Source organism: Hydractinia symbiolongicarpus, chromosome 5 (genome assembly GCF_029227915.1).
Source record: "Hydractinia symbiolongicarpus strain clone_291-10 chromosome 5, HSymV2.1, whole genome shotgun sequence".
Lineage (NCBI taxonomy): Eukaryota > Metazoa > Cnidaria > Hydrozoa > Anthoathecata > Hydractiniidae > Hydractinia > Hydractinia symbiolongicarpus.
In genome coordinates this window covers 2546268-2570419 of record NC_079879.1, presented here as the reverse complement: position 1 = coordinate 2570419, position 24152 = coordinate 2546268, and the positions used below count along the sequence as shown (strand labels likewise).

Below are 24152 nucleotides of genomic sequence, written 5' to 3'. Positions count from 1 at the left end.
TTCACGAAGCAACGAACACACTTGAATTTTTAAAATCCATATGATATAAAAATAAATATGGCACCACCACAGTGGCGACCTCATTTTTCCCTACTCCTGTGTTATTGTTTTTCTTTATCAAAAGGGCTTGGGAATAACCAGCTAGTATACAAAAGTGATATTTTGAAGAAAAAAAACTTCACGGTTCGTGAAACATGCGGAAAGTTTTAATAAAAGAAGGGTGGGAAAATTGTGAAAACATCGAGCAATTTGATCCTCTCGGCGTAACTTGTACGATCACTGGATCAATTTATCGTGAACGAGACGGTTAGGAAACACAAGCAAAGACCAAGTTATTGTCCAGGGGAATTTTCTTATTACCTTTAGATCATGCGGCAAGTAGTTTTTCAAGAAAAGTATTTTCCCTTTTACAAAATAAATTCCATCGATAAAATAGCTTTTGCGAATCCTCGTAGTCAAAGTTCTGTGCCACAATTGTTCTGCACAACTAATTAAACAAATTATCTCCTGATATAAATAACCAAGCATAAAACTTTTAATTAACAAGATCATTCCCCACACCATCAGAACAAGTAATAACACGTGATTTTCTTAAATGGCCACGCTGGTGTATCATGCAAGTGGGTTTTTCCTTCTGGCTACGACTTTTCTGTATGGCTGGTTACACGGGCAAGTTTAGGCTTGCTTGATCAACTCGGGTTTGTTGACTTGCAGTGGAGTACAAGATTGCTTGTATTGCGTACACATTGCAATAAATTCTTGGGTAATCAAGTCAAATTCTGTAAACTGAAGTTGATGAGGTCGTAGTGTTGGGTTTACATTTGCACGTTGCAAAAGCTCGTCTGCTAAATATTCGTGACCAGGAAAGAGACGCCTACACGATAAACAAAAAACATTAAAACAAAACAAAATAAAAACAACAACAACAAAAAAAAAATAAGATCATTAAATCAGTTTTTAAAATTAAAAATCATAATCCCAGTACTAAAAACTGGATTCGTGCATGATCCATGTATTGGTAACGTGCTGTGAAGTATGTGAAAGGTATGTAAATGCTGTGTCAAAACGGCGGTAGAGTGTTAGCGATTATGTAAATATGCAAGTTATTTTTTATAGGAAACTGGTTAATGACAAATCCGGTACTAGATCTATCTAGCTAGTACCGGTTTTGTCTAGAAAGTTGTGGTAAAAAAGTGCAAGACTCTAATAGAAAGGGATTTCGTGATTAGCGAATTGACTTTAATTTGACAAATTGTCATAGTAGGCAAGCATTCACGTTTTATAAGAACATACTTTTAGTTATGGCTGGGTTGTGCCTGTTCTGAATACTTTTTCCAACCTCCAATGTTCTTATTAGCGTTCCCCCAATGATTCTTTTTTTACGGATGGAGGTAAAGATTTAATATGATTAGATGAAATAAATGTGAATGAAGTTATCATACTGTGAAAATATACATTTATATTATATTAGTAAACAGATTCTAGATATTATTTTGTTCTTACACTACGAATGAATTCAGTCTGAGTACGCTTTTATGTTTTTGATTTTTTCGCGACATCTCTGATAAAAAGTAACTTTTTTCCAACTAAGAGTTAATTGGTTAAAAAAACAACATTAAAAACCCTTTTGGATTTAAAATTAGAAAGAAGTTCAGAAATCTTTTGTTCTTAATAAAAACAAGAACAGGACTTAAATGCACGAGATTGTATCTTTCGTTATTTAAAGAGGTGACATGCAACATGGGATTAAACTTATCGGTTATTAATTTATAGAAAAAAATAATAAAAATTAGAAAAAGAATTGTATAGGTGTTTATCAAAAACTGTGTTTTTGCTTTGTCATAACATTCAAATATTAACTGATAGGAGTTATGAAATAGGCGTTAATTTTTGATTTAGTGACTTCCATGAAAATCAACAATGGGATTAATTATGACCACTGAAAGGCTGAAGCCTAAATCTGTACATGTTTTTTCTCTTCAATAAAAAGAACTATTCAAAAAAGCTAAAATCAAAGGTACCATCACCTTCGCGAAATATCCCGTTACAAAAGAAAAATAACAAAAAAAGGGCGGCTCTATATTGTGTTAAAAAATTATTTAGTATTTAAAATCACCCGGGCTGGACCTAAAAAAGTACATCTCATAAAAATATTTTCTTAATGTTGTTGAAAAATAATAACATGACTGGATGACACTAAGACTATTAGTTAGCCTCTTATCCACTAAAGCATAGCCTCTTTTCCACTGGGGGTTGGTTCGTGATCCTTGAAAACATGTCACACACTTCTCACAAACATAGCGCAAACTTAATGATGGCTGCTTGACTCAAAAATGCATGACTAATTTCAAAAATGACGATTCTCCAGGTGACGAAAAACTTGGACTAAAAAAATTTGTCCAAATATAATAGATAAGTACCGGTACTAAATAGTATTCTACTTCTAAAGAATTCTATCGGAGGTTCATTATATCGAGGTTCGTTATATTGCAGGTTCGTTATATCGGAGGTTCGTTATATCGGAGGTTCGTTATATCGGAGGTTCGTTATATCGAGGTTCGTTATATTGCAGGTTCGTTATATCGGAGGTTCGTTATATTGCAAGTTCGTTATATCGGAGGTTCGTTATATCGAGGTTCGTTATATCGGAGGTTCGTTATATCGGAGGTTCGTTATATCGGAGGTTCGTTATATCGGAGGTTCGTTATATCGGAGGTTCGTTATATCGAGGTTCGTTATATTGCGGGTTCGTTATATTGTGGGTTCGTTATATCGCCCGGTCGTAATGTTGAGAGTTCACTACATGTAAAATATGTTGCTTTCTTTCCTCATACTATACGCTTTAAATCTCAAGCATTTTCCTTATGCCTAAAACACCTTAAACGTTTGAATTACGAGCCCTTGTAAATACATATAAAGTGGCAGAATTAAATGTGAGAAAAATTTCGTTTACTGAAATTTTTTATTTGAAATCTATTAAAATACTATCTAAACATACCTGTTAAAGATTGAGTTTAACACTCACTACGAGATAGTACTACTTTGTCAGCTGAGTTGAGACATACCCAACAACGTACTAAGCTTCTTCCGAAACACTGAAAACATTCTGGGAGCGTGTTGACGTAATGAAATAAAAAAGTGCGAATTTTTCACCTTCTTTCTTAAGTAAGAAAAACTTTTCTTCCTTAATTTGAAAGTTTATAAAGTTATCCATAAAATATATTGTAAAGTCGCTTAAATAAGGCTCTGTTCAAACACTGACAATTGAAGTTGAAATGTCAGTTCTTATTTTGACGTCATCACTTTTATCATTTCCCAATATTTCTGAACTCTCAAAAGTAAAAAACCTCCATAAATAAAACTCCCACATTTATAAAGAACGGTAATTAATTATTCTGTAATGGCGATTTTGTAAACTTTTAAAAGGAGACAAATGTTATTCTTCGCTACGCGAACGAAAAGCAACTTCCTGAGATGTCTCATCCTATAGGGACGTATGACCTGCTTTGGTCATATTCTTTTGTTAGATATTTAAAAATCTAATAAGGATTCAGCACGTCCACAAAAGTTTTTCTGAATACTTTGTGTTGGCGAAAATATTTTTGGAGAAGTCTTAAAATGCTTCAGTTACATTACTTAGCTATACTGCGGCGTCAAACAGACATGAATGGACTGGAAATACCTCCCTATTATAGTCTAAACTTACAACTACGCAATGTACGTGACTATTCTGACATTCAACTGTCATTTCAGCTTATTATCTTGTGAAATATGATGGATCATTGTTATGGTTGGACAGCGTACACGATAGTCTATTTGGAATTAATTAATACACTAAAGACGGCGTACGAAATGAAGGGGTTGCGTGGAAATATTTTGCATCCGTCATGGTCACAAAAATATTGGTGTCAACTGTCTCTTGGCATGGAACGAAAAATGGGCGGGTAGGAAAAGTGTTTGAGATCACAGAAGAGGAGAGGTTTGGCTGAACGTAGAACAATTTAGAGTGGCTCAGAACAGTAGACAAAACATGCGTTCCTGCCACAAAAACTATTATCAAATAATTTAAGTAAACAAAAACTCCCCTTTTCTTTCTATTGTGTGGATCAATATTTGCACGTAAACTGATTTCAAAACAGTGAAAATTTGATTTTTCCTTCTATTTACACTAATTATGGTCAGCGTTCTAAAACAATGCTCTTAAAAATAACAAAAATATCAACAAAAACAAATAAAAACAACAAATAACAAAACAACAACAATAACAATAACGACAACAAACAACTAAGGCCAACAAGCGCAAACTAATTAGGAAATGAGAATGACTAAGAACAATATGAAGTCCTCATTCAACAGTCACCACACAATGTCAAATAAGAGACACTCGTGTTAGATCTTAACATATTTGGCAAGGGGATGGGCCAGAATTTGAATCTTCCGTTGATGACGCATTGAGATACACCGTTGTGTATTTATTGGCAGTGAGCCGCCATCTTGGATAGTCTTGAAACAATAAGGTGTTATTTCAATGGAGAAAAATGAGAGTCTGGCATTGCTTAGTGAGAGCTACTTAAGTGCAACTTATAAACAGGATTAAAAGCGACGCTGGACCTTACGCAATGCTAAATCCTATGAAATTAAGATTTGTAATATCAAAGGTAGATTTATTTTTTTTCTTGACTACCATTCTTACAATACTAACAGTTCGAAGAAGAAACTTTAAGGATGACTAAATAATACATTTTATGAGTTGATTTCCAGACTAAAAGTCTATCTATAGAATTTTACAGTTTATAAAAGAACACGATGCGCTAATTGATAATGCTATAGAAATTACTGTCCGAAAACCGCCTTGAATAGTCCTGTATTTTTATTAAATGCACTTAAAAAATTTATCCCAATTGTAAAGAAAACTTTAGAAACATTTCCATTTCTGTTTCATTTTCATTTTCAATAAGATTTCTGGCAACTGAAAGAGCATGGGAAAAGATAAATCCTCTTTTCACTTTCGATTCTGTTACCAAAACAGGAATCTTGAAGACATACGTAGGTGCCAAAATAAATATATAAATAGCAATACTAACACAAAGAGAGGGCGTTATCTCCAATCAAACACGCCCTTGAGAAATGAGTAATTTCTTTTAAAATTTGTGTACAAAGTATTTCACACAACAATAAATAGAAAACACGTTGTTAAAATCTTTATAAAAAACATGAGATCATCCACTTCCCTTTTAAAACATGAAAGTATTGTTAACAACTTCGTATTTTTACATTCTTGCTCTCCCAAATTGACAGTTATTCCAACAGGTAGTCGAGGAGGCGAAAAAGGAGGCCACACATTCGTCAATAACAAAACGACAACCCTTTTAAGTGAAATATCCCAAGAATTTCTCGCTGACACATTGTAGATTGGACCGCAAGGATTCCAACGACAACGCAGTAATCCGAAATATTGGTATTAACGTTTGTGGATGTATTATTTTCATCGGGAGAAGTAAACAACGACGAGTCAAATGACGTCAGTAGAATATTAGCGAAATGTTGTTTTTCTGAAGTATTACGCAAAAATAAGTTTGTGGCTATGCGAGCCCTCTAAAACGCAGTTGCATAACAAAAACAAAAAAAGGAAAAAAATGGGGACTGGAAACGACAATAAACAAAGTTCAAGACGGGCTAAGATATTTTATACGAAGCGGAAAATTCAGAAATTGGAATGTTGGTTGCAATTTTGGTTGTGTCTTTGAAAGGACAGATCTGTGTCAGTTCAAATTCATCAATACTTCGTTTATCTAAAGCTTCTTATCGAGGTATTTCGATGTCTTCTGCAATGAGTGCAGCTAGAGAAAATTATTGGTTGTTGTAAAGGACAGTGAGTCTTCAAGACATTGACAGGAATACACGATCGTTTTTGAGCGAGCTATATATTTGCAACAGAATAATAAAGAAACCAACATTCGGAAAACAAAGCAAACATTGCCTTTTATGGAGTGTGATGTATGCCATGTACGACTGTGGTAGCCATCAGATGAAAATTGCTTAGATGGTGTGGCATTATGAAGAATTCGTTATGAGGATAGCTACGAGTGGCGACAAGTTTAAAGAACAAGTTTTGTAGAGTTTAGCGGAAAACAGCAGATATTTTTCAGAAATCATTTTTAGTACTGTGAACAAAACTTAAGATTGTTTCCCTAATCATCACAAGCTATGAAAACGTTTATGAAAAGTTACAATCATCAGTTTATATAATGTCCATAATACATGTTAATAGTGATGCAAATTAACTAAAGGTTGGCTATGTAGCTTGTTTCTTGTTGCCAGTAAGATAATTTTTTTTGAATTTCAAACAATGCACATCTATACACGAGTAACTTTCAGACTTTCCTTATAAATCTTTTTCCCTGAAAGACTTTTCAAAAGTTGTTTTAACCTTTGTTCTTTTACGCATACGTACTATGCACTGAGATATGACATTAGTACACAGCCAAGAGTCAAGAAACTTAGCATTAGCATTAGTTTTGTATATATGTAAAAAAAATATGTTTCGTAATCTGAGACTGTAACCTACGTCCTTAATATCTAATTTTATACAATAGTAACGAATGTAGATTTGGTAGACATGAAAAATAGAAGAAGAAACGTATGAAGGATGTTAGAAGTTTGATTTTGATCAGTTGTTTATTGAAATGCAAGAGATTAAAATCCTTCATAAGAATGAAATGTAAAATTAAGAAAACATCACCCCTAAAAAATGTAGTATTAAACATAAAGGACTTTGTCCTAATCTAATTTCTTGCATAAGAACATGTATGTTTTACGATGAAAATATACCTATTCTGTCAAATTTTTTTAGCTAAGGATATGTTTCAAACCTTATAATTGGATATATATGTTTACTGTGATGAATTCCAAATTTAAAGTCATTTTTGGATTATTGGAAAAAATAATAAAAACTAGGACAATAAATTATCAAATAATAACCTTTGACACATCCCTGCGCAAACGAAGCTGTCATGTTGAAATAAACTTGTAAACAACAAGTAATTCATGTAGAAATAACAGACCGGAATACTTCCCCGGCTTTAAAAGTCTGTAAATTGTGTGTAGAATATCTTTGGTAGACAAGGGAAATAATTTTGCTTATTTTCTTTGTCTAATGAGTTTTTTTGAAAATTTTATAAAAATTGGCCCTCATAATGTATTATTTATCAGTCAGAAATTATTCTTAATCTTTACTGGGATTTTTATGTGGGAGGGTTAACCACTTGAAAAATAACTTTTGAATGGCTTAAACCCCGTTGATAAAACCTAAAAAAGATAATGGCTGAAAACAAATTTGACGACATCAGCAATTTGGGTATCGGGTCATCGTCGTTAGCTACCCTATATATTATATTACCTTTCGAGACAATGCTAAGGGGGAGCAACAACAATATTCGAGTTTAACAACACCACTGACATGTCAACTCCTAAAATAAGGTTCTAAATAAAGTTTCATAAAAAATTCCACTAAGTTTCAGCTTTTGACCTTTATCATACAGCCAAAGTATAAAAAAAAACACAAAAAAAACAACGAAAAGATGCGTCAAAAAACATGCTAAATATGTTGTCGTTGCACTGAAGGAGGACCCAGAATAAAGCTGCAAGCGGCCATTTTAAACGGACAGAATAGAAATATTAATATAAGAGAAGGCTTGAGATGTGATCATAACAAAAATCAAGACTTGTTTTTACCTTTCTGCAACGTAAACATAAACTATAGCTGGGTGGGGCATAATAATTTTTTTACTTCATGTTTTAACTATACGTTTATACTTAACCACAAATATTGTTGTGAATTTTGTTTTTTAAAAATACTTGATATTGAAATGCAGGGTTTTCACTCCTTTTGAACTTAATTATTAAAAGATATATAGAACAATTTTCGTTGATTTTTTTAGGAGATTTTTTCGATCAGCGGGACAAAAATAAAAACTTAGGAGATTTTAGGAGAATCAAGGATGTCAAAGGAATTGATCAAGAAGGACAAATTGGATGGATCAATTTTTTTTTTTTGCATTAGCTGATGCAGAACATTTTGGAATTGATAAATAAATCTATTCAAGCAAAAACTATCGTTATTTTTTTAGCCGGGCTTATTTTAATTCAAGGAAAGGAGAAAAATTTAAAGTAAATAAAAGATTATAAAAAACAACAAGTTTTAAGTTTACAAGTGCGTGATCGAGAATCAAAAACTATTACATTTATCGGAAGTCTCTTTTCTGCAACAGGAAATAGACAACCAAGAAAGAAATGAAGTCCTACGAAAAAAATGGTAAAACAATTCCTCCCTGAATAATTGCCTCGGACAATTACCCCCGTTAATTGTACCCCTTTATTCTACCACTTGAACAATTTCCACCTAGAATAACTTCAGGATAATCCCACCCCCCTTGATGGGACAATTTCCTCCGGATAACTGGCTTTCCTCCTCTTAGAATAACCACCCCCTTCCCTTGGATACTTTTTAGGATAACTTTTCGTGTCTTCAATAATTAGCCTAAATGTATTAGGGGGTTATTGTCCTCCAAACTGTAAAACCATTGCAGTTGATTAAACGTAGAAAAAAAATTATTTAAATTATTTTTTATCCTCCGTCTTAACATGTTTTTCTAACAGGTATAGGGAAAGAAGTAATTATCAAAAGTAACAGTAAGCTAAAAAAAATTCCCGGACTGTCAAATTGTTTATTTTTGAACAAAGAAAAACATACGTACATTTTCCTTGGAATCATCTTAATTAATTTCAGCTCTTAAAAAGTGACATGTGCCATGGAGATGTCATTTACTAACAGATAATGTCAATCGAAAACAAAACAAAAAATTAGCACCTTTTATTTGCTACTTAACAATATCACTGATATTGTTAGGTAGCAAATGAAAGGAGCATCAAGACAAAACGCTGCCGTATTTAAAAAGTTTCTTGATGCAAGTTGTTCGCCGTAATTGTGTTGAAGATTGACGACTAATATCAAGGGTTATAAAAATTGGGGATGGAACAGATACACAGATCGACTTATTTGTGATTTTGATCATACCTCTACTTTAACTCAAATCAAAAAAAGGAAAGCTCTGGCAAATATTTTAGGAGAGAAATAAAAGAATTATACAAAACCAAATAAGCAGTGAAAAATACAGACGTCCTGCATAAGTGAACATGCAGCATGGATAAAAGATGGCCATTTTTGTCTCCACAAGGAAAACGAGACATCAATATTTACTCCCTAAGATTATAGCTCAATTTTGATCGTTGTTTACTTTCTTTCGGGATTTCGAGTATTTGCACTATAAAGTCTTATTTTGTTTAGGAAAGAGTTTAAGATATGTCTCGTCAAGAATATTTGTGATAAAAAAATGTGGAAAATAGCCACAGAGGTAAACAGTCTACAATGTCTAGACTAGGAAAAATTTACATATGATAAACACATACAAAGTTCATGGATTGGTCGAGGATTATCTGTCTCAGCACAATGTTACACAATTTCAATTACATTGGAGCATGAAAAACGCCAGAATGATAAGAATAACAAGGGCAAGACAAAACAATGAAGTACAAGAAAGCATAAGAGACTAAGGAGATAGAATCAAAACGAGATTACATGTTAGCTGAAAAAACGAACTAGACTGAATTGTGCCTATAAAGACCAGACATTGAACGGATAGAGTGAAGGGACATTAGGGATGACAGGGATTTGATAGGGGGTAAATAAATACAGAAATAATAAAAGGTCGTTGTTTTTAACATATCTTGATTTGAATGCTGAAGATTAGAAAACTGGACATCTAACTTCATAAAACGTAGCAATACCCGCATTTTGTTTTATAAGAATCGACATTAAAATACTCACTGTTTTTTTTTATCTCTCTGTTTGTCTGTGAGTCAATTTAAAAAACGGGGATTTTGTAATCGCACCTATCATAATAATACCCCCGTCCGCGAAAATATAATTACTTCGTGTTAAGAGGTGGACAAGAATACACGATATAGTGATGCGGGAAGTATATATAACGGGCGACCCCTATAGTATTTTCCACGGGTTAACGACTATAATGAAGATGAAAAGTCAAGAATAAGCTCATATTGAACCTTTGTTTGGATGATTATGATTTTTTTTATTATTCTTTATTAATTCATGCAGATTTTTATACTATCACAAATATAACATTTCTTTTCTCAGGTTTCACTTGAAGTATTTTCCCCCTCAAAATCAATTTGTCTGTTTTTCTGCTTGAACAACAGCACATTAGGGGTGACTTTGACTCTAGACTTTTCAATTTTAATAGTGTTAAGAATATGCAAAGAATATAAGGATAATTTTCGCCCAAAGTTAAGAATATTTCTCTTGAAAGATAAGCGTGTATTTTAATTCACAATGTTACACGGACTTACAAAATCAAGTATGAACTTTCTAACTTCTGGAACAAAGTAATTTTTTCGTAATAATCCCTTAATTTTTGTTAAGCCTCTATTTAATTAAATTCAGTTTTGACTCTAATTTTTTTTTAAGAGCGACAAGTCTAAGTAGCAAAATCAAATCGCAAGTAAACGTTGCATTTGTAGGAAAGTAAGATTTGAGAAAATATGTTATAAAAAAAATCACACGCTTGGCGAGGTTTGATCCAATTTTAACAGTTTTACTATCATACCCCAACAAACTACAGTTCCATACAAAGGAGACTCAGAATTACATTTAATAAATAAAACCTTTCGTTAGGGCGTGAAAATGTCTTGGATGTTGACATAAAAATCTGCTTTTTTGAGCACTTGAAAAAAAAGCCTGGTTTCAACGAACCTTGTACAAACAAAAGAGACGAACAAACGCCCGGTTTCTAACTTCAGAGGTGGGAAGCCTGGTTTTCACGACCTAGGTAAATGCAAAAACCAGTTATTTACGAATCTGATATGATATGACAAAGAACAAAATTCTGGTTCCAGAAATCTAGCAGATAAAAAAAAACTCGGAGTTCCACAAAATTTAAAAACAGTTTCTTGGTTTCACCAAATCGACAAAAGCCTTGTTCTACTATAAAGCATAGACGAACTTATTGAATGACAACTTTTTGTAACTAATTATTCTGACGGATTATAAATCTCATTTAAAAGGTTTTTTAAAAGATTGATACATAATTAAAACAAACAAATCTATCGTACCATTAAAACTTTATATTTTCTGTACATACTTGCGGGGATATAGCTCAGTGGTAGAGCATTCGACTGCAGATCGAGAGGTCCCTGGTTCAAACCCGGGTGTCCCCTATTTTTTTTTTTTTTAACAAGAAACAACTTGATTTGTAGCGCAAAGCTCAAAAACAGCAAGATATAATCAAACAGAAAAATTTCCATTGCCGCACTAAGCTATTGCATCGTTTTGTGATACCTTTTAGGGTTGATGAACTAGAGTATGTCGGAGCAAAAATCATGAAATCACGAGTCGCTGTTAAAATCATGAAATCTTTAAACCAGAAAAAATTCTGAGTACACGTTATTTTATCAGTAACGCAAATTTCTCGCTGAGGCAAACACTTCATATAGTCAAGCTTTCAAAAAAAACCCTCGTTTTTAAAATAGTTTTTTCCTTCAAATCTAAATAAAATCCAACCAGAATATTATATTGCTTTAAGAACTTCAGTTTTGTCATGATAATTTGATATTCTATCTGAATCTCCTTATTTGAAGAACATAAAACCATTAAAAATTTTTGGATGACGTCATAATTATTATAATTTTTCAAATTCCGGAAGGGTGTATTAGAGGGAAAAAATAATATTTTTTTCTTTCACTCTTTCTTTCTTTCTTTCTATCGATCTTTTTTTATTTATTATTTTATGACATTTTTGTTGTGTTTTTGTCCGTTTTAAGTTTGTTTGTTTTTCCTTTCTTTTATTTGTTTTCTTGGCTCCTCCAACTTCTCAGTTTTGATAAATTTCTTTTCTTGTATTTAAAAATAGTTTGTCATTGCAAATTTTAAAGGAGAACACGAATGGTACCTTCAATCCACCTTAATTAAAGTCCATTTCACTTTGATAACAACCTTACCACTATATTTCAAATTAAAGAATGTTAGTTTTAACAAGAACTTACGTATCCAACCGTTTTTCCAATAATTGTAATAGCAATGGCGTATATTGTTGAAGAAGCACTTTGTTCATCACTAACATACTGCCTGGCAGTGAGCGGGATTCGATCCGCGGTACCCAGAACTGGGAGCCGCAGACGAACCCACTACACTACGTGCGGCAATATGTTAGCGATGAACTCAGATAGTTTATTCGGATGGTGTGTATACATAGGTGAGTATTTATCATAGCACATCCGTATTTCATTCTCAACAGAGAATGCTTTAATATGGCAATATGACTTACACGCATTATACTCGCCCGTCATGATCAGAGGTCTGATCGGGGTGAAGCATTCTCTATTGAGAATGAAATACGGATGTGCTATGATAAATATTCACCTAAGCAATGGCGTAGTCGTCTTTAACGCTGCAGGATTTTATAGGAAAACTAGCGATAAGTTTAGTTCGAAAAGTCCCTTAATTTTGACTCGATTATTCGGTTTTGTACTTCTTTTCTAACTTCGTTCCGAGGTTTATTTTCTTAAGGAACACATTAAATAATATAGTTTTGGAAACAAGGAATAGACAAGGGAAAAACCACGAAGTCGCCTCCATATGGCTAAGTACCACCGACGCTTTGATATGGCTCTCAGAGGACCACCAGAGCTTGGAGATAAAATCTTTGTTTTTCCATCGGTTTCTCAATTTTAAAGAACCTACCGTCGGGTTACTTATCAACTTGTTTCTTATAAAAGCAATTTTCAACAGTTAAAAACTCCACATGCAATAAATTGTAAAGCTAGGTGCCACACACGGGCCTTGCTCTAGCCAAGTGCGTACACAATGTACACCATACAGTGGACTCTCCATAACTCGAATTCTCACGGGGAATCAGAAATCGTTCGAGTTATGGAGCGGTTCGAGCTTGGAAATGTTGCTAAGTTTAGCCTTTTTACATAAGCCCCTTGAAAGAAAACGATGTATTTGAGTAATTATCTACGTTACGGGTGACTAAATCTATTCTGTTATGAAAAAATCCATTTCATATGATATTCAATATTATCATTCAAGTCCTTGAGAGACCCCATCGTTTCTTTTCAAAATTCGGAGACCGTCGAGAATACTAACAGCTTTCAAGACTTTCTATGTCGTTGGTTTAGTAATCTTGCTCTTGTCCTGGTCTTCGTTGTCTGCGTCATCTTCATTCACGTCTTCAGCTTGAGCCCCCGAGAATTCTGATTTGAATTCAGCAATGATATCAGCGGTTGATAGTCGACTAAGGGAAGTACTGACTTCGATGTCGAAATCGATGAAATCATCTGTTAAGATATCAGGGTCGATGTTGGCAGAAAATTTTGTTTTAAGTACAGAAGGTCGGTCTTTAGTGGTGGGATAGGATCCTCTTCTACGCCATCATCACTTAATTCTTTAAAAGAATCAGCTTCATTATTGATTGCTTTCTCCAATTCTTTCTTCAAGATTCCAGATTTTCGAAACAGTTGGCGAAGGTTTGGTTCGAGACATCATCCCAAGCATTCTTTAGCATAAACATCGCTAAAAGGATCGAGAATTTTGGAACAGGCTTCTAAGGTTACCTTCGTCAAATTGTTTATCTTTGTGCTTTTTCCAAGTCGATAGTGTACTTCTTGGTATTGCAAACTTTCTAGCAACATCTTTCGGGGCAGTCCCCTTTTCCAATTCATTAAGAGCATTGTACTTCATTTTACATGACTTGTTTTTTATTGGACGTTTTTTCCCTGCTACCACAGACGCCATTTCATTCATGAGAATAAGAACTTCAAAGCAACAATATTTGTAAACACACCACTTGGCAATCGAACGGCGCGGGAAAAAAAATATTGTTCGACTTAAGGAGATTTTCGAGAGATTCGAGCAGTAGAGAGTTGATTATGAGAGTTTATTAGGAAATTTTCACGGTGCCTACGAATTCGTTCGAGTTAAGGAGCGGTTCGAATTAAAGGGTTTCGAGTTATGGAGAGTCCACTGTAGTTGCTAATCGCACCATACGAAAAATTTATCACATTTGGCAAAAATTTATTTCGTGAATCGAATTTTTTTTAGTGAAATTGATATTTGCGTATTTTCAGGAATTTCATTACGCAAATTAGATGTTAATTTACGAAATTCGCAAAGAGTTCCAGTGGCAAAAATTCCAGATATAAAAAAGGTAGCTAAATAAATATATATACATTTTAATGAAAGAACGAATAAGCCAACCTTAACGGAGTTCTAATCACTTTTTTTCTTTTGGAAAATATGGCTTTAACAACCTGCTCAATGACATCGAATGGAGCATCAATTTGTGCCTTTCGACGGGGGATAAAGTGAACCAGCCAAGCATCGACCTGATATAAAAGGGAGAAGGTACAATTAGTTACAACGGTGATATATTATTAGGCTCGGTCGTATCAGTAAATGAAGACTAGTGGATTATCACGTCAAGAATAAACTTACGCGGCGAGTTTGCATATTAACGATAGAAAATTTTAATGTTGTCAACACAGAGCGGACTTTACCCCTTGTTGTATTAGAAAAAACTCAGGTACATTTATAACATCAGTGATAAAAATTAATAAAGTTGAACTTTTTTATTTCGTTTTAACTCCAGTAATTTAAAAAACATGTAAACCAACAAAATCCTTGGGTCCCGTAATTCGAATATTGCGGACTGCAATTTTTACTTTCTTGCGTATTTGGATGCTTTATCACCACTATCGCCAAAAAGAGGTAATTATGGTCCTAAAAAGGTTAGCCTTGTTCTCAACTGATTTAAAGATACATCCCTTGTTATTGAAAGTCTCGCGCAAAATTAACCATTGATTCGACAGAATGACGCAATCTTCTATTGCTGACTAAAGCAGTAATTCTATGTAGAGCTAATTGTTGGATCATAACGTTACTTTTAGCTTTAGTCCGATAAAACTTGAACACTGGTACCTTATTCGTACAAATGAAAGGACGAAAAAAAAACACAATATTGTATTTGAAGATTAGTTATCAAGTAAATTGTATTAAAACAATGTTTTTAAAAATGACGACATTCCGAAAAATACATTTTTTGTCTGTAGAGTTTTTACGCATTGAATTTGTCAAAAGATGAACAAATTAAATTTGACGAGCATTTATTTTGATGATGGATGAAAAATATTAAATTTGGCGAGCGTTTAATTTGGCGATGGATGAAAAAAAATTGGCGAGCACTTAGTTTGGCGATTTCAGACAAAAATCGCTAAAATCGCCAAATTTAGTGCTAGCCAAAACTTGTACGATTAAATTCGAAAACTCATGTAATCTAAACATACTTAAAGGAGCCCTAGATGATTCGAATATACAAAACTGTAATTTTATATGTTATTAATATGGTCTATAGTCCATGTGTGTAGATATGTTGCCAACATTGTCATCAACTTAAGATTGTCGAAGAGAAGCACAAGCAAACTCAAAATGCTTCAAAATGAACAGTTTAGGCTCGTATAAAGACACACAAAACAAAGCAGAAAAATTTATATTTGGCATTCTAGACAGTGAATTTTTAAATTTTTTCTCCACTTTGTCAAACCCAACCATGGTAGGTGCTTCTACATTACTAAAATATAACCCCTCAAACGGCCCTTAATTTTTTCGGCCAAACGAAACAACGAATTGCGCAATAACTAAAATTTTTAGTTTAAGCTTTCACGAAGCTTCATCAAAGATTGCTAACGCAGAAATTGTTATAATATAATGTTGCCAAGAACTAAAGTGAATGCCTTTAGCGTGGAATGACATATGTAATTCAATCTACAATATACATCAGCTAATTCGAACACGCAAGGGATCGAAATATATGTTCGAATAAACGATTGTTCGAATTAAGCAGCAGTAAATAGAAGAGTTTCATAAAGCAAGGGACCAAAAATTTTGTTCAAAATGGCAGATGTTCGAATTAACGGCATTCGAATTGGCGGATGTGTACTGTATTTTGGGTTTTTTTTAGACGATTTTTATTAAGAACGATATTAGGGAAAATATTTTGGGTACTTTAGAGTACCGAATAATCAAAAAGAGGATTAACTAAACAAATGGAGGTGAATAACTAACAATCTGGAGGGATGACTATTCAGGTAACCTCGAGCACTCTGTTGGGTTCGTGCTTGTATGCTCTCCGTGATTATAAATACCATTCTCTTCGTAATCTCATTATAACAAAATAAATAGGATTAGAAGAGGTGGCCACAAGTTATTCAACTTGTTTAAACTGCTCATGCCAAGACATCTTTACGTTTCCAAGCTCTTGCAACATCTACTTTTTTCAAGGTCTAGGTTTCAAGGCAAAAATCCACTTCAATCTATTCTCAAGTTGAGGGGACACGCATTGAAACGGTCAATATTGCGTATTGTTAACCGTCAGGATTTTTCAAGCGGGCAATACGGGTTTTAAGGAATTCTGATTGGCTTAGCGCTCTTGACGACGGGCCGATATTTTGCGGTATTGCCTGTTGTCAAGAAAAATGGTAGCTTAAAATGTAAACAAGCACGAAAAAAATATTGGGGAATATTGGGAAAAATATTGGAACATGAAATATTGGGAACATGAAATATTGGGAACATGGGGACTGACAAAGAAAGAGCAAAGCGAAATTGATGTACATAGAAGACAACTTAGAAATATTATAAAAGATAAAAAGATCAAGAATCAAAAATTATACGAAAAATGCAAAGAGGAACCCATAAGTAAAACTATGAAACATACCAAATGGAGACTACTTGGACATATCCTTAGACAACCAAAGACTACACCTGCACAACAAGCTATGAAATACTACTTCGAAATCTTCCAAAAAGAAAGAGCAACGAAATTTCCAGGAAACAGACGAATTACTTTACCAACTTCTAAAGATCAAGATACCAAAACAACTCTCAAAAGAAGAAGAAGAAGAACAATCAGATTCAGCATCAGTCCGTCTGGATGCTTCTTCAATATGACTAATAAACTAACTACATTGTCCATAAAAAAAACGATGATCTGATATCCAGTTTTATCAAAAAACTAAATACAGGGCGATGAAATCATAAAAAATACGTCTTCTCTCATTTTCAGATTCGTTCCTTCAGCTTTGTGGTTAATATAAATATAAAACTCGTTGAAGCCCATGTTATTCTTGGCTAGCTAGCTACCTAGCTAGTTAAAAAAAATTACTTCAATATTCGTTGTAACTATATTTTAGTCGCGCATTCAACTTCACACCTTATTCTGTACGTGTCAAACATCGCAATGTTTTGTTTACAAGGTTTTATTATATAGGGACTTTCGAATTCTAAATAGAATGTTTGATTTTAGACAGGACTGTTTCGAATTTTGACCTCGAGTGTTAAGGTGTGCACATTTGCGTCAAACTTTTTATCAAACTCCATCAAACTAGCGAGTTTGATGAAAATTTTGATGCATCTGAGTTGAACCATCAAACACTATTTTTTCAAAAAAATGAGAAAAGAAGAAAAAAAATCGAGTTTGATGAAGTTTGATCGCGATCAAACTTTTCATCAAACAAAATGGGTTCATCAAACCGAGTTTTGCTGTTTTATGGCTGTTTGACGCATTTGAGTCGAATTTCATCAAACAGTCATTTTTATCAACCGCGATGAGTGCAAAAAACATCAACAGTGGAGGGTCTTTCAAACATTTGAATACTGCTTTCTGCTTTTGATATTCCAAAACAAAAAACATATGCTCATTCGGTCATTCATTGAACGTTGAACAAGACAAAATGGCAACGTCAGAAAGGGAAACAGAGATCAAAAATGGCTATTTGTTTGCCAAAAAAAAAGAAAGAGAAGAAGAAAACGGCTGCTAAAAAAGAACTAAAGCTAAAAGTTGATGCCAAGGCCGTCAAAGATTGGACAGATGAAGAAACTTCTGAACTCATCGAATTGCTTGAAGTCAACCCTTGTTTGTGGGATATTTTCCATGAGAATTACACAAATCATGATTCAAAGGGATTAGCATACTCGGAAATGGCAATGTCTTTGAATATCACTGTCGATTCCGTAAAGACAAAGATAAACAGTCTGAGAACACAGTTGGGAAAAGAGCTTTTCACCTCTTCGTTTTATACAGCTGCGTGTTTTTCCTCGATGTGGCTTTTCATCATCAGAATCCATAAGCTCACTCAATACCAGAAGATTCGCCATTATCAACCGCCATTTTTAAATTTTGTAAATGAATAGGCCTTCAAAAATTTCGAATGTTTTTGATAAAACATGTTTGACGAGTTGACGCAAATGGAAAATTCGATTTCATCAAACATTCGCAGTTAAAATTTTCATCAAACAGTTTGATGAGCTGTTTGATGAACAGTTTGACGCATTTGCGCCCGTCTTTAACAAAAGTTGTGCTAGTGAATTTATTATTATAAGAACATTAAACTAAAATTCTTATTTTTTATTTTTACCTAACTTAGACGGTTAACAAATACAAAAATAACCGATTACCCCGGGCTGTACCAAAAATATCACCCTCAGTCATTGCACCAACCTCGCAAGCTCGGTCGGCACTTAGACCTCGGGCGATATTTTGCGGTACAGCCCGGGGTAATCGGTTATTATTGTATTAATATTTAGGAAACGCGTTTGGGCGCATTCTTCGTTAAAGAAGTCAAATCATTTTGGAAAATATGAGCGCTGTGAAGATTTTCAATACATTATGACGTGATTTAATTATTTTAACAAGGAATTTGCTCGAATTATGGCTACCATATTGAGTTTGTTCACGCATTTTATGTTATTTCTAGTGTAAATCGCTGCTAGAACGCACAACCGCGAAATGCTGAGTACGCAATGCTGAGTCAGCAAAAGTGGAATTTTACTTTTGCGTCGTCAAGCGCCTGCCATGGTTCATCTTCCAGCACTTGTCATACTTACGTCTCCAAGCGTTGGGCACGGTTACTTCTTAAAGCGCTTGGTACGGTTACATCTTGAAGCATTAGCCACGCTTACGTCTTGAAGCGCTACCACCACTTACGTCTTGCAGCTTGTCACGGTTACTTCTTCAAGCAATTTTGTATTCACTTCTATTAAACAGAAATAAATGTCCACTTTAAAACAAACTCAGTTCGTACCTCAGGTTCCGGTGTGAAGACGGCACTATTTAATATCATCGCTCTGCTCACGTGACAGTAATTTTGAGCCATTATCGAGAGTCGTGATCTATTGTAGTTGAAAGCGTCGGCAGTCAAATTCTGAAATGAGCGAAATTACCAAATATATTACATTTAAAAAACCACAAGAACAGCAATAAAAAATATAATAGCAAATGTAATAAAAAATATAAACAACAAAAACAAAGTTAGCGAAAAAAAAACATTAAACAGTAGAAAATCTTTATTATATATACCTCGCCGACTTCTTTTTGAAACACCGACGTCATAGGAACTCGTCCATACTGGAACGGTCCTTTTCTTCGTGATATAGCTTGCAACCATTGAAGAAGCAATGGGATAGATACTGCGAAGGGTAGGTTGCCAACAAGACGGACGTTAGGTAGATCTGAACAGACGAATTATTTTCAAGTATTTAATACGTTTTTTAATTATTTTTTTTATTTTTTGAAGTGGTTTATCACTGTACATTTGATAATCGTTCAGCGTGAAACTGACAGTTATGTACTTTTAACTTTAACAAATACATTGAATTGTAACATCACTCTACTTTATCTTTGTTGGTATTGAGCACTTTCTTAAAAGAAATAACTTTTGAAAACTAAGGCTATATTTATAGTTGGATCCTGAAGACCTTTTTTTAGATCTTGATTAAATATATGTACATTATAAATGCTTCTAGCCTTCCTTTTGTGCCATTCCCCGTAATCATTACTTTTAAAATTTGGGCTAAATGCCTTCTAAAGACTTACACATTTTTTGACTTTATAAATCTTGTCCGAAATTTTTTCCCGCTGAAATGAAAAATTGTGTCCAAAAGTTTTTCCGCCAAAAGAAAAATAAGTACAATCGATAAAATTAAACCCCTTCAATCTCATTTTTGTAACAACGACTTCGTCATGTGGAGCTAAAGCAATTAGCGTTAAAAAACACAACAAAGTGTTGTTTTGTTTCATCAGAAAAAAGTTTTTTTAATTTTTATTACACGAGGTTTAATTCTTGCGAGAATTTCTTTCACCAAGGCAAATATAATATCGCTGGTTTGTTCATTTTTTGTTTAAATTCGTCACCCGTCAATTCTGTTGTCCAACTTAATGTTAGCTTAATAATTCAAGTCTTGTTTTTTGTGGTTGTCCCGGCATAACGGTCTTACAGCGAGAAATTAATAATGGCGCATTTTTGATAATCAACGGAAACACACTGTAAATAAAGATAGAAGTTGACACTTTCAAAAATCGTCTATAAAATTATAACTTGTAGAAATATAATTCATTTATTTATGCATGCATTGCAAAAAAAAAAAAAAACTGAAAAATAAACAAACAGTAAAACAAAGTCCTATCACTACTTGATCAGAATCATAAGTTTATTTGAACCTAAGTCTACTTTTCTTCAGAAGAAAATGCATGTCTAGTGTGATGTATAATGGCTGGATTAATCAAACCTGAAAGTTTACAAAACCAATAATATATGGAATATGCTCAGGTAGCTGCTGAGTATTCAATGCAATTGTAGTTTAATGAACGAACATCTTTGAATAATTATAATCATCTGTCACCAATAAACTGCGATACATACATACTGGAAAACCAAAGTCATGTTGAACTAATGTAGTTTTTTCTCTCTCTTCTTCTCTCTCAACCACAATAGTTGTAGTTAAAAATGGCTTAATCACATACTTTAAATGAGTTACTCTCATCTCATCACGTCTTTAAACGACGAAAAACAATAATAGCTTTTCCTTACAACAGGTTTAAAAAAGTTTGCACTGTGTGTACAATACGGCAAAATGCAAATTCAAAATGGCTAATTTTGTTTATTGTTGCAAAGTTTATAAAAACTAGACTTGAATAACTTACTCGAAAGTTACCGTTACTTGATCAGACCAAAATTCCTCTAACTGTAAGAAAAGGGACGGTAAAAAAGGCCTAATATTCATCACACCGGGGAATTGAAAACTCATTAGATATTTAATTTTAATTTTACTTTCGTTATCTATTTTTGACTTCTAAGGGGAAAATAAACAGCAACCTAATATTAGCAATGACGTTAATACAACACAATTAAACGCTTATTATAACGCCCTATGACGCAAGTTTGCTTGTAAACCATAACAAACAATTGAATTTGTTTACACCAAATTAACATATCATTTGAACGCTGCGGTGACTAATTTTCTTGCTTTACTCCACTTAACGCTGAGGTTATTAATTTTCTCGCTTCAACCTCCTGTCAAATGAACAGTACAAAATAGATATGCGTAAAAGGGCTTCGCAGGACAGTGAAGAGGTTTTTGAAGCTAGGTGAAATAAATACCAGGATTGGTGCAATATAGGGTATCAAATATGATTAAAAATTTCCAATTTGTTGACTGCACAAACCTTGCACCCTTTTTAATTCTTATATTTCTGTTATGTCACTGGTTGATTGATTGATTTATTTTGGTGTTCAAGCATTTCAACAAAAAAAGGAAAGAAGAAATTTACGCAACAATACGACACCGCAAATATTTAAGACTCTTGGCAAACAAGTTAGGAAAAAATCACTCATTGGTCAGACTCACCAACAACTGTTCTAGTCCACAGTATCTAAGAAAATCAAGAGATGTGAAGACAGTGTTAAAATGATAGCGTGTTCAACAACAGTCACACATACCATTACTTTCCCATGGTGCGTGATGGACATCTGTTAATGCAGAAATGAAATCAAATTTCATGATATCCATATGATGTATTGTCATATGACCTTTAGACGCATCTTTTAAAATCTAAAATGTGAGCAAATTTTTGAAAAGAAAATTAAGCTGTTTTAAATTGTTAAACTTTCGCAAAAAAAACTTTTGAGAGTCCAAACACTCACAAAAGTTTTCGGATAAAATTAAAATTGGATAAATTTTAACGATAAAAACTTTAGCAATATTTGAAATTGGAAATTTTTGCCAGATTTAGTAGTTTTAACGTTTTCAAATTTCTTACTTTTTTACAGTAAAAAATAAACAATGCCACAACTTTAATTTTGTGTTCTTACAGACATAAAAGGCCATATTTCTTTTGCTAATATCAGCACTTATTCCAGCAAATACATTTGACGAAGCAACAAGAGCACTTGTTCGATCGATTAATATTGTGCAATTCTGATTGTTTGCAAATGAATTCTGACCGTTGTGTACACGAGATCAGTGATTAACTCTTTAAATGACATGTTCATGTAAACGTATGTTAATACTTTAAAGAAACATATACATGGTCAACCATGTATATGTTTCTTTTAAGAGATCAGTGATGTTTATAAAAAACTCACAAAGCTCACTTTGCAACTATTCGCAAACTTTTATAACAAAAACTTTATTTGCTGCTATGACGGAAAATCTCTAAAAACAGGAAAGCAAATATGTTCTAGTTCGAATAACAAAAATTGGTTTTGTAGCGAAGATATCTGTCCCACATTTATAAAAACAAAGTGTCGAGAATGAAATGTCAAACTGCAAACGTCTTAAAATGAAGTTTCAAAGTACAATATAAATACCGCAAATGATTCCAAACCGAAGTTTAAGCACTTTTGACAGAATCACACAAGGGTTTTTGGCCACAGCAACAAAAATACAACAAAAATGCGCAATTGATGTGATTGTGGCAGTAGCACATATATCAGGGCTCCATAACACGGAACTGTTTGTTGTAAACTTCAAAAAACAAGGTCATGTTCACGCAATTAATTTGAGGACCAAAATTTAAAATCAATGTGCACTAACAATTTATGTAGAACAAATAATTACGCTCACAAATATTGAAGTCTTTAAGGGAGTTGTCTTTAAAGCCCAAATTAAAAATAAAACAAAGCATCGTATATTTTCTAAACTGTTACGGATTCGAAAATGACAAAATATTATATACCAAAACAACGAAATTAGTATTATGTTTATCAAATATTATATATTCTAAAAATGCTAGACCTCTAAGGATGGCAAAAATCTGTCATCTATTTCCACAGCGTGCAGATGTCTGATTCCACTATTGAGCAACGATCTTGTGAGTGAACCGGGTCCTGCACCAACTTCTACCACGTGGCAATCAAAAACATCAGCTTTGCGGGCAAATTTGTCTAAATTAGAAAATCATGGTTTACACTGTGTCAAACAGCAACACTTCTCAGAAACTTTGTTTATTTATTGACACATGTGACATGCTAGATAATTAACATACATTGTGGAGAAACATGCATTAAAATCAATTTTTTTACTGACAAATCAGCACACAAAAAGGATGTTCCCAGATACCTGTTATATTTAAATCAAGTATGAAGTTTTGACTCAGTTGCTTTTTCGCTCTTAAACCGTATAAACGTATGATGTCAGAAATTTTGGGCATTGGAGGTAATCTTAATTGTTTTGTAGCTGTTGACATCTAATAAAAAATATAGAAAACTACCATCAGAAAATACTTGGTTGCTTTGGAAATGTTTATGAACACAAACAACAACATCAATAAGGTCGCCAGTGAAAGTCAAATATTACAATATACGAAGAGAACAGATAAGTAGGTAGACGTAAATTTCACTGAGTAGAAAACTTTCCTAACCACAACTCAAGAGGATGGCAAGGGGACATTATTTGAAATATTAAACCACAGGACAACTTAAAGTACCAAGTAAACGTATGACAATCTATACAAATAAGGAGGGTGAAAAATAACAAGTCAATACGATAAAGCAGTTGCAAGTGTTATTTCAATGTAAAAAATAATAGACGATATCCTAAAAAGTTGTTGTTCCATATACCTCTCTCAAGACCTGTACAAAATCAAAACAAAACAAAAAAAAGCAAACAAACAAATTTAATAGTAATGGAATTAAAGAAACTTTGCAAAATAGAATACATGTTAAATTCCTGAAAAAAAAGG

General features: G+C 33.5%; 1 protein-coding gene across 3 annotated transcripts; it reads right to left on the bottom strand.

Moving 5' to 3' along the window:
* Positions 1-367: 367 nt before the first annotated feature.
* Positions 368-24102, bottom strand: LOC130644163 (dimethyladenosine transferase 1, mitochondrial-like). 3 transcript variants are annotated; one of them, XM_057449658.1, is made up of 7 exons: positions 23531-24102; positions 23207-23355; positions 21910-22021; positions 19491-19642; positions 19216-19335; positions 14336-14463; positions 368-874 (listed from the first exon to the last, which is right to left on the bottom strand). In XM_057449658.1, the coding sequence occupies exons 1-7, from the start codon at positions 23655-23657 to the stop codon at positions 676-678; spliced, it is 987 nt and encodes a 328-aa protein (XP_057305641.1). In that variant the 5' UTR covers positions 23658-24102; the 3' UTR covers positions 368-675. The 3 variants fall into 3 exon arrangements, with proteins under 3 accessions (XP_057305641.1, XP_057305643.1, XP_057305642.1); XM_057449660.1 differs by lacking the exon at positions 368-874 and adding an exon at positions 1949-2868; XM_057449659.1 differs by lacking the exon at positions 368-874 and adding an exon at positions 1949-2799.
* Positions 24103-24152: the final 50 nt, after the last annotated feature.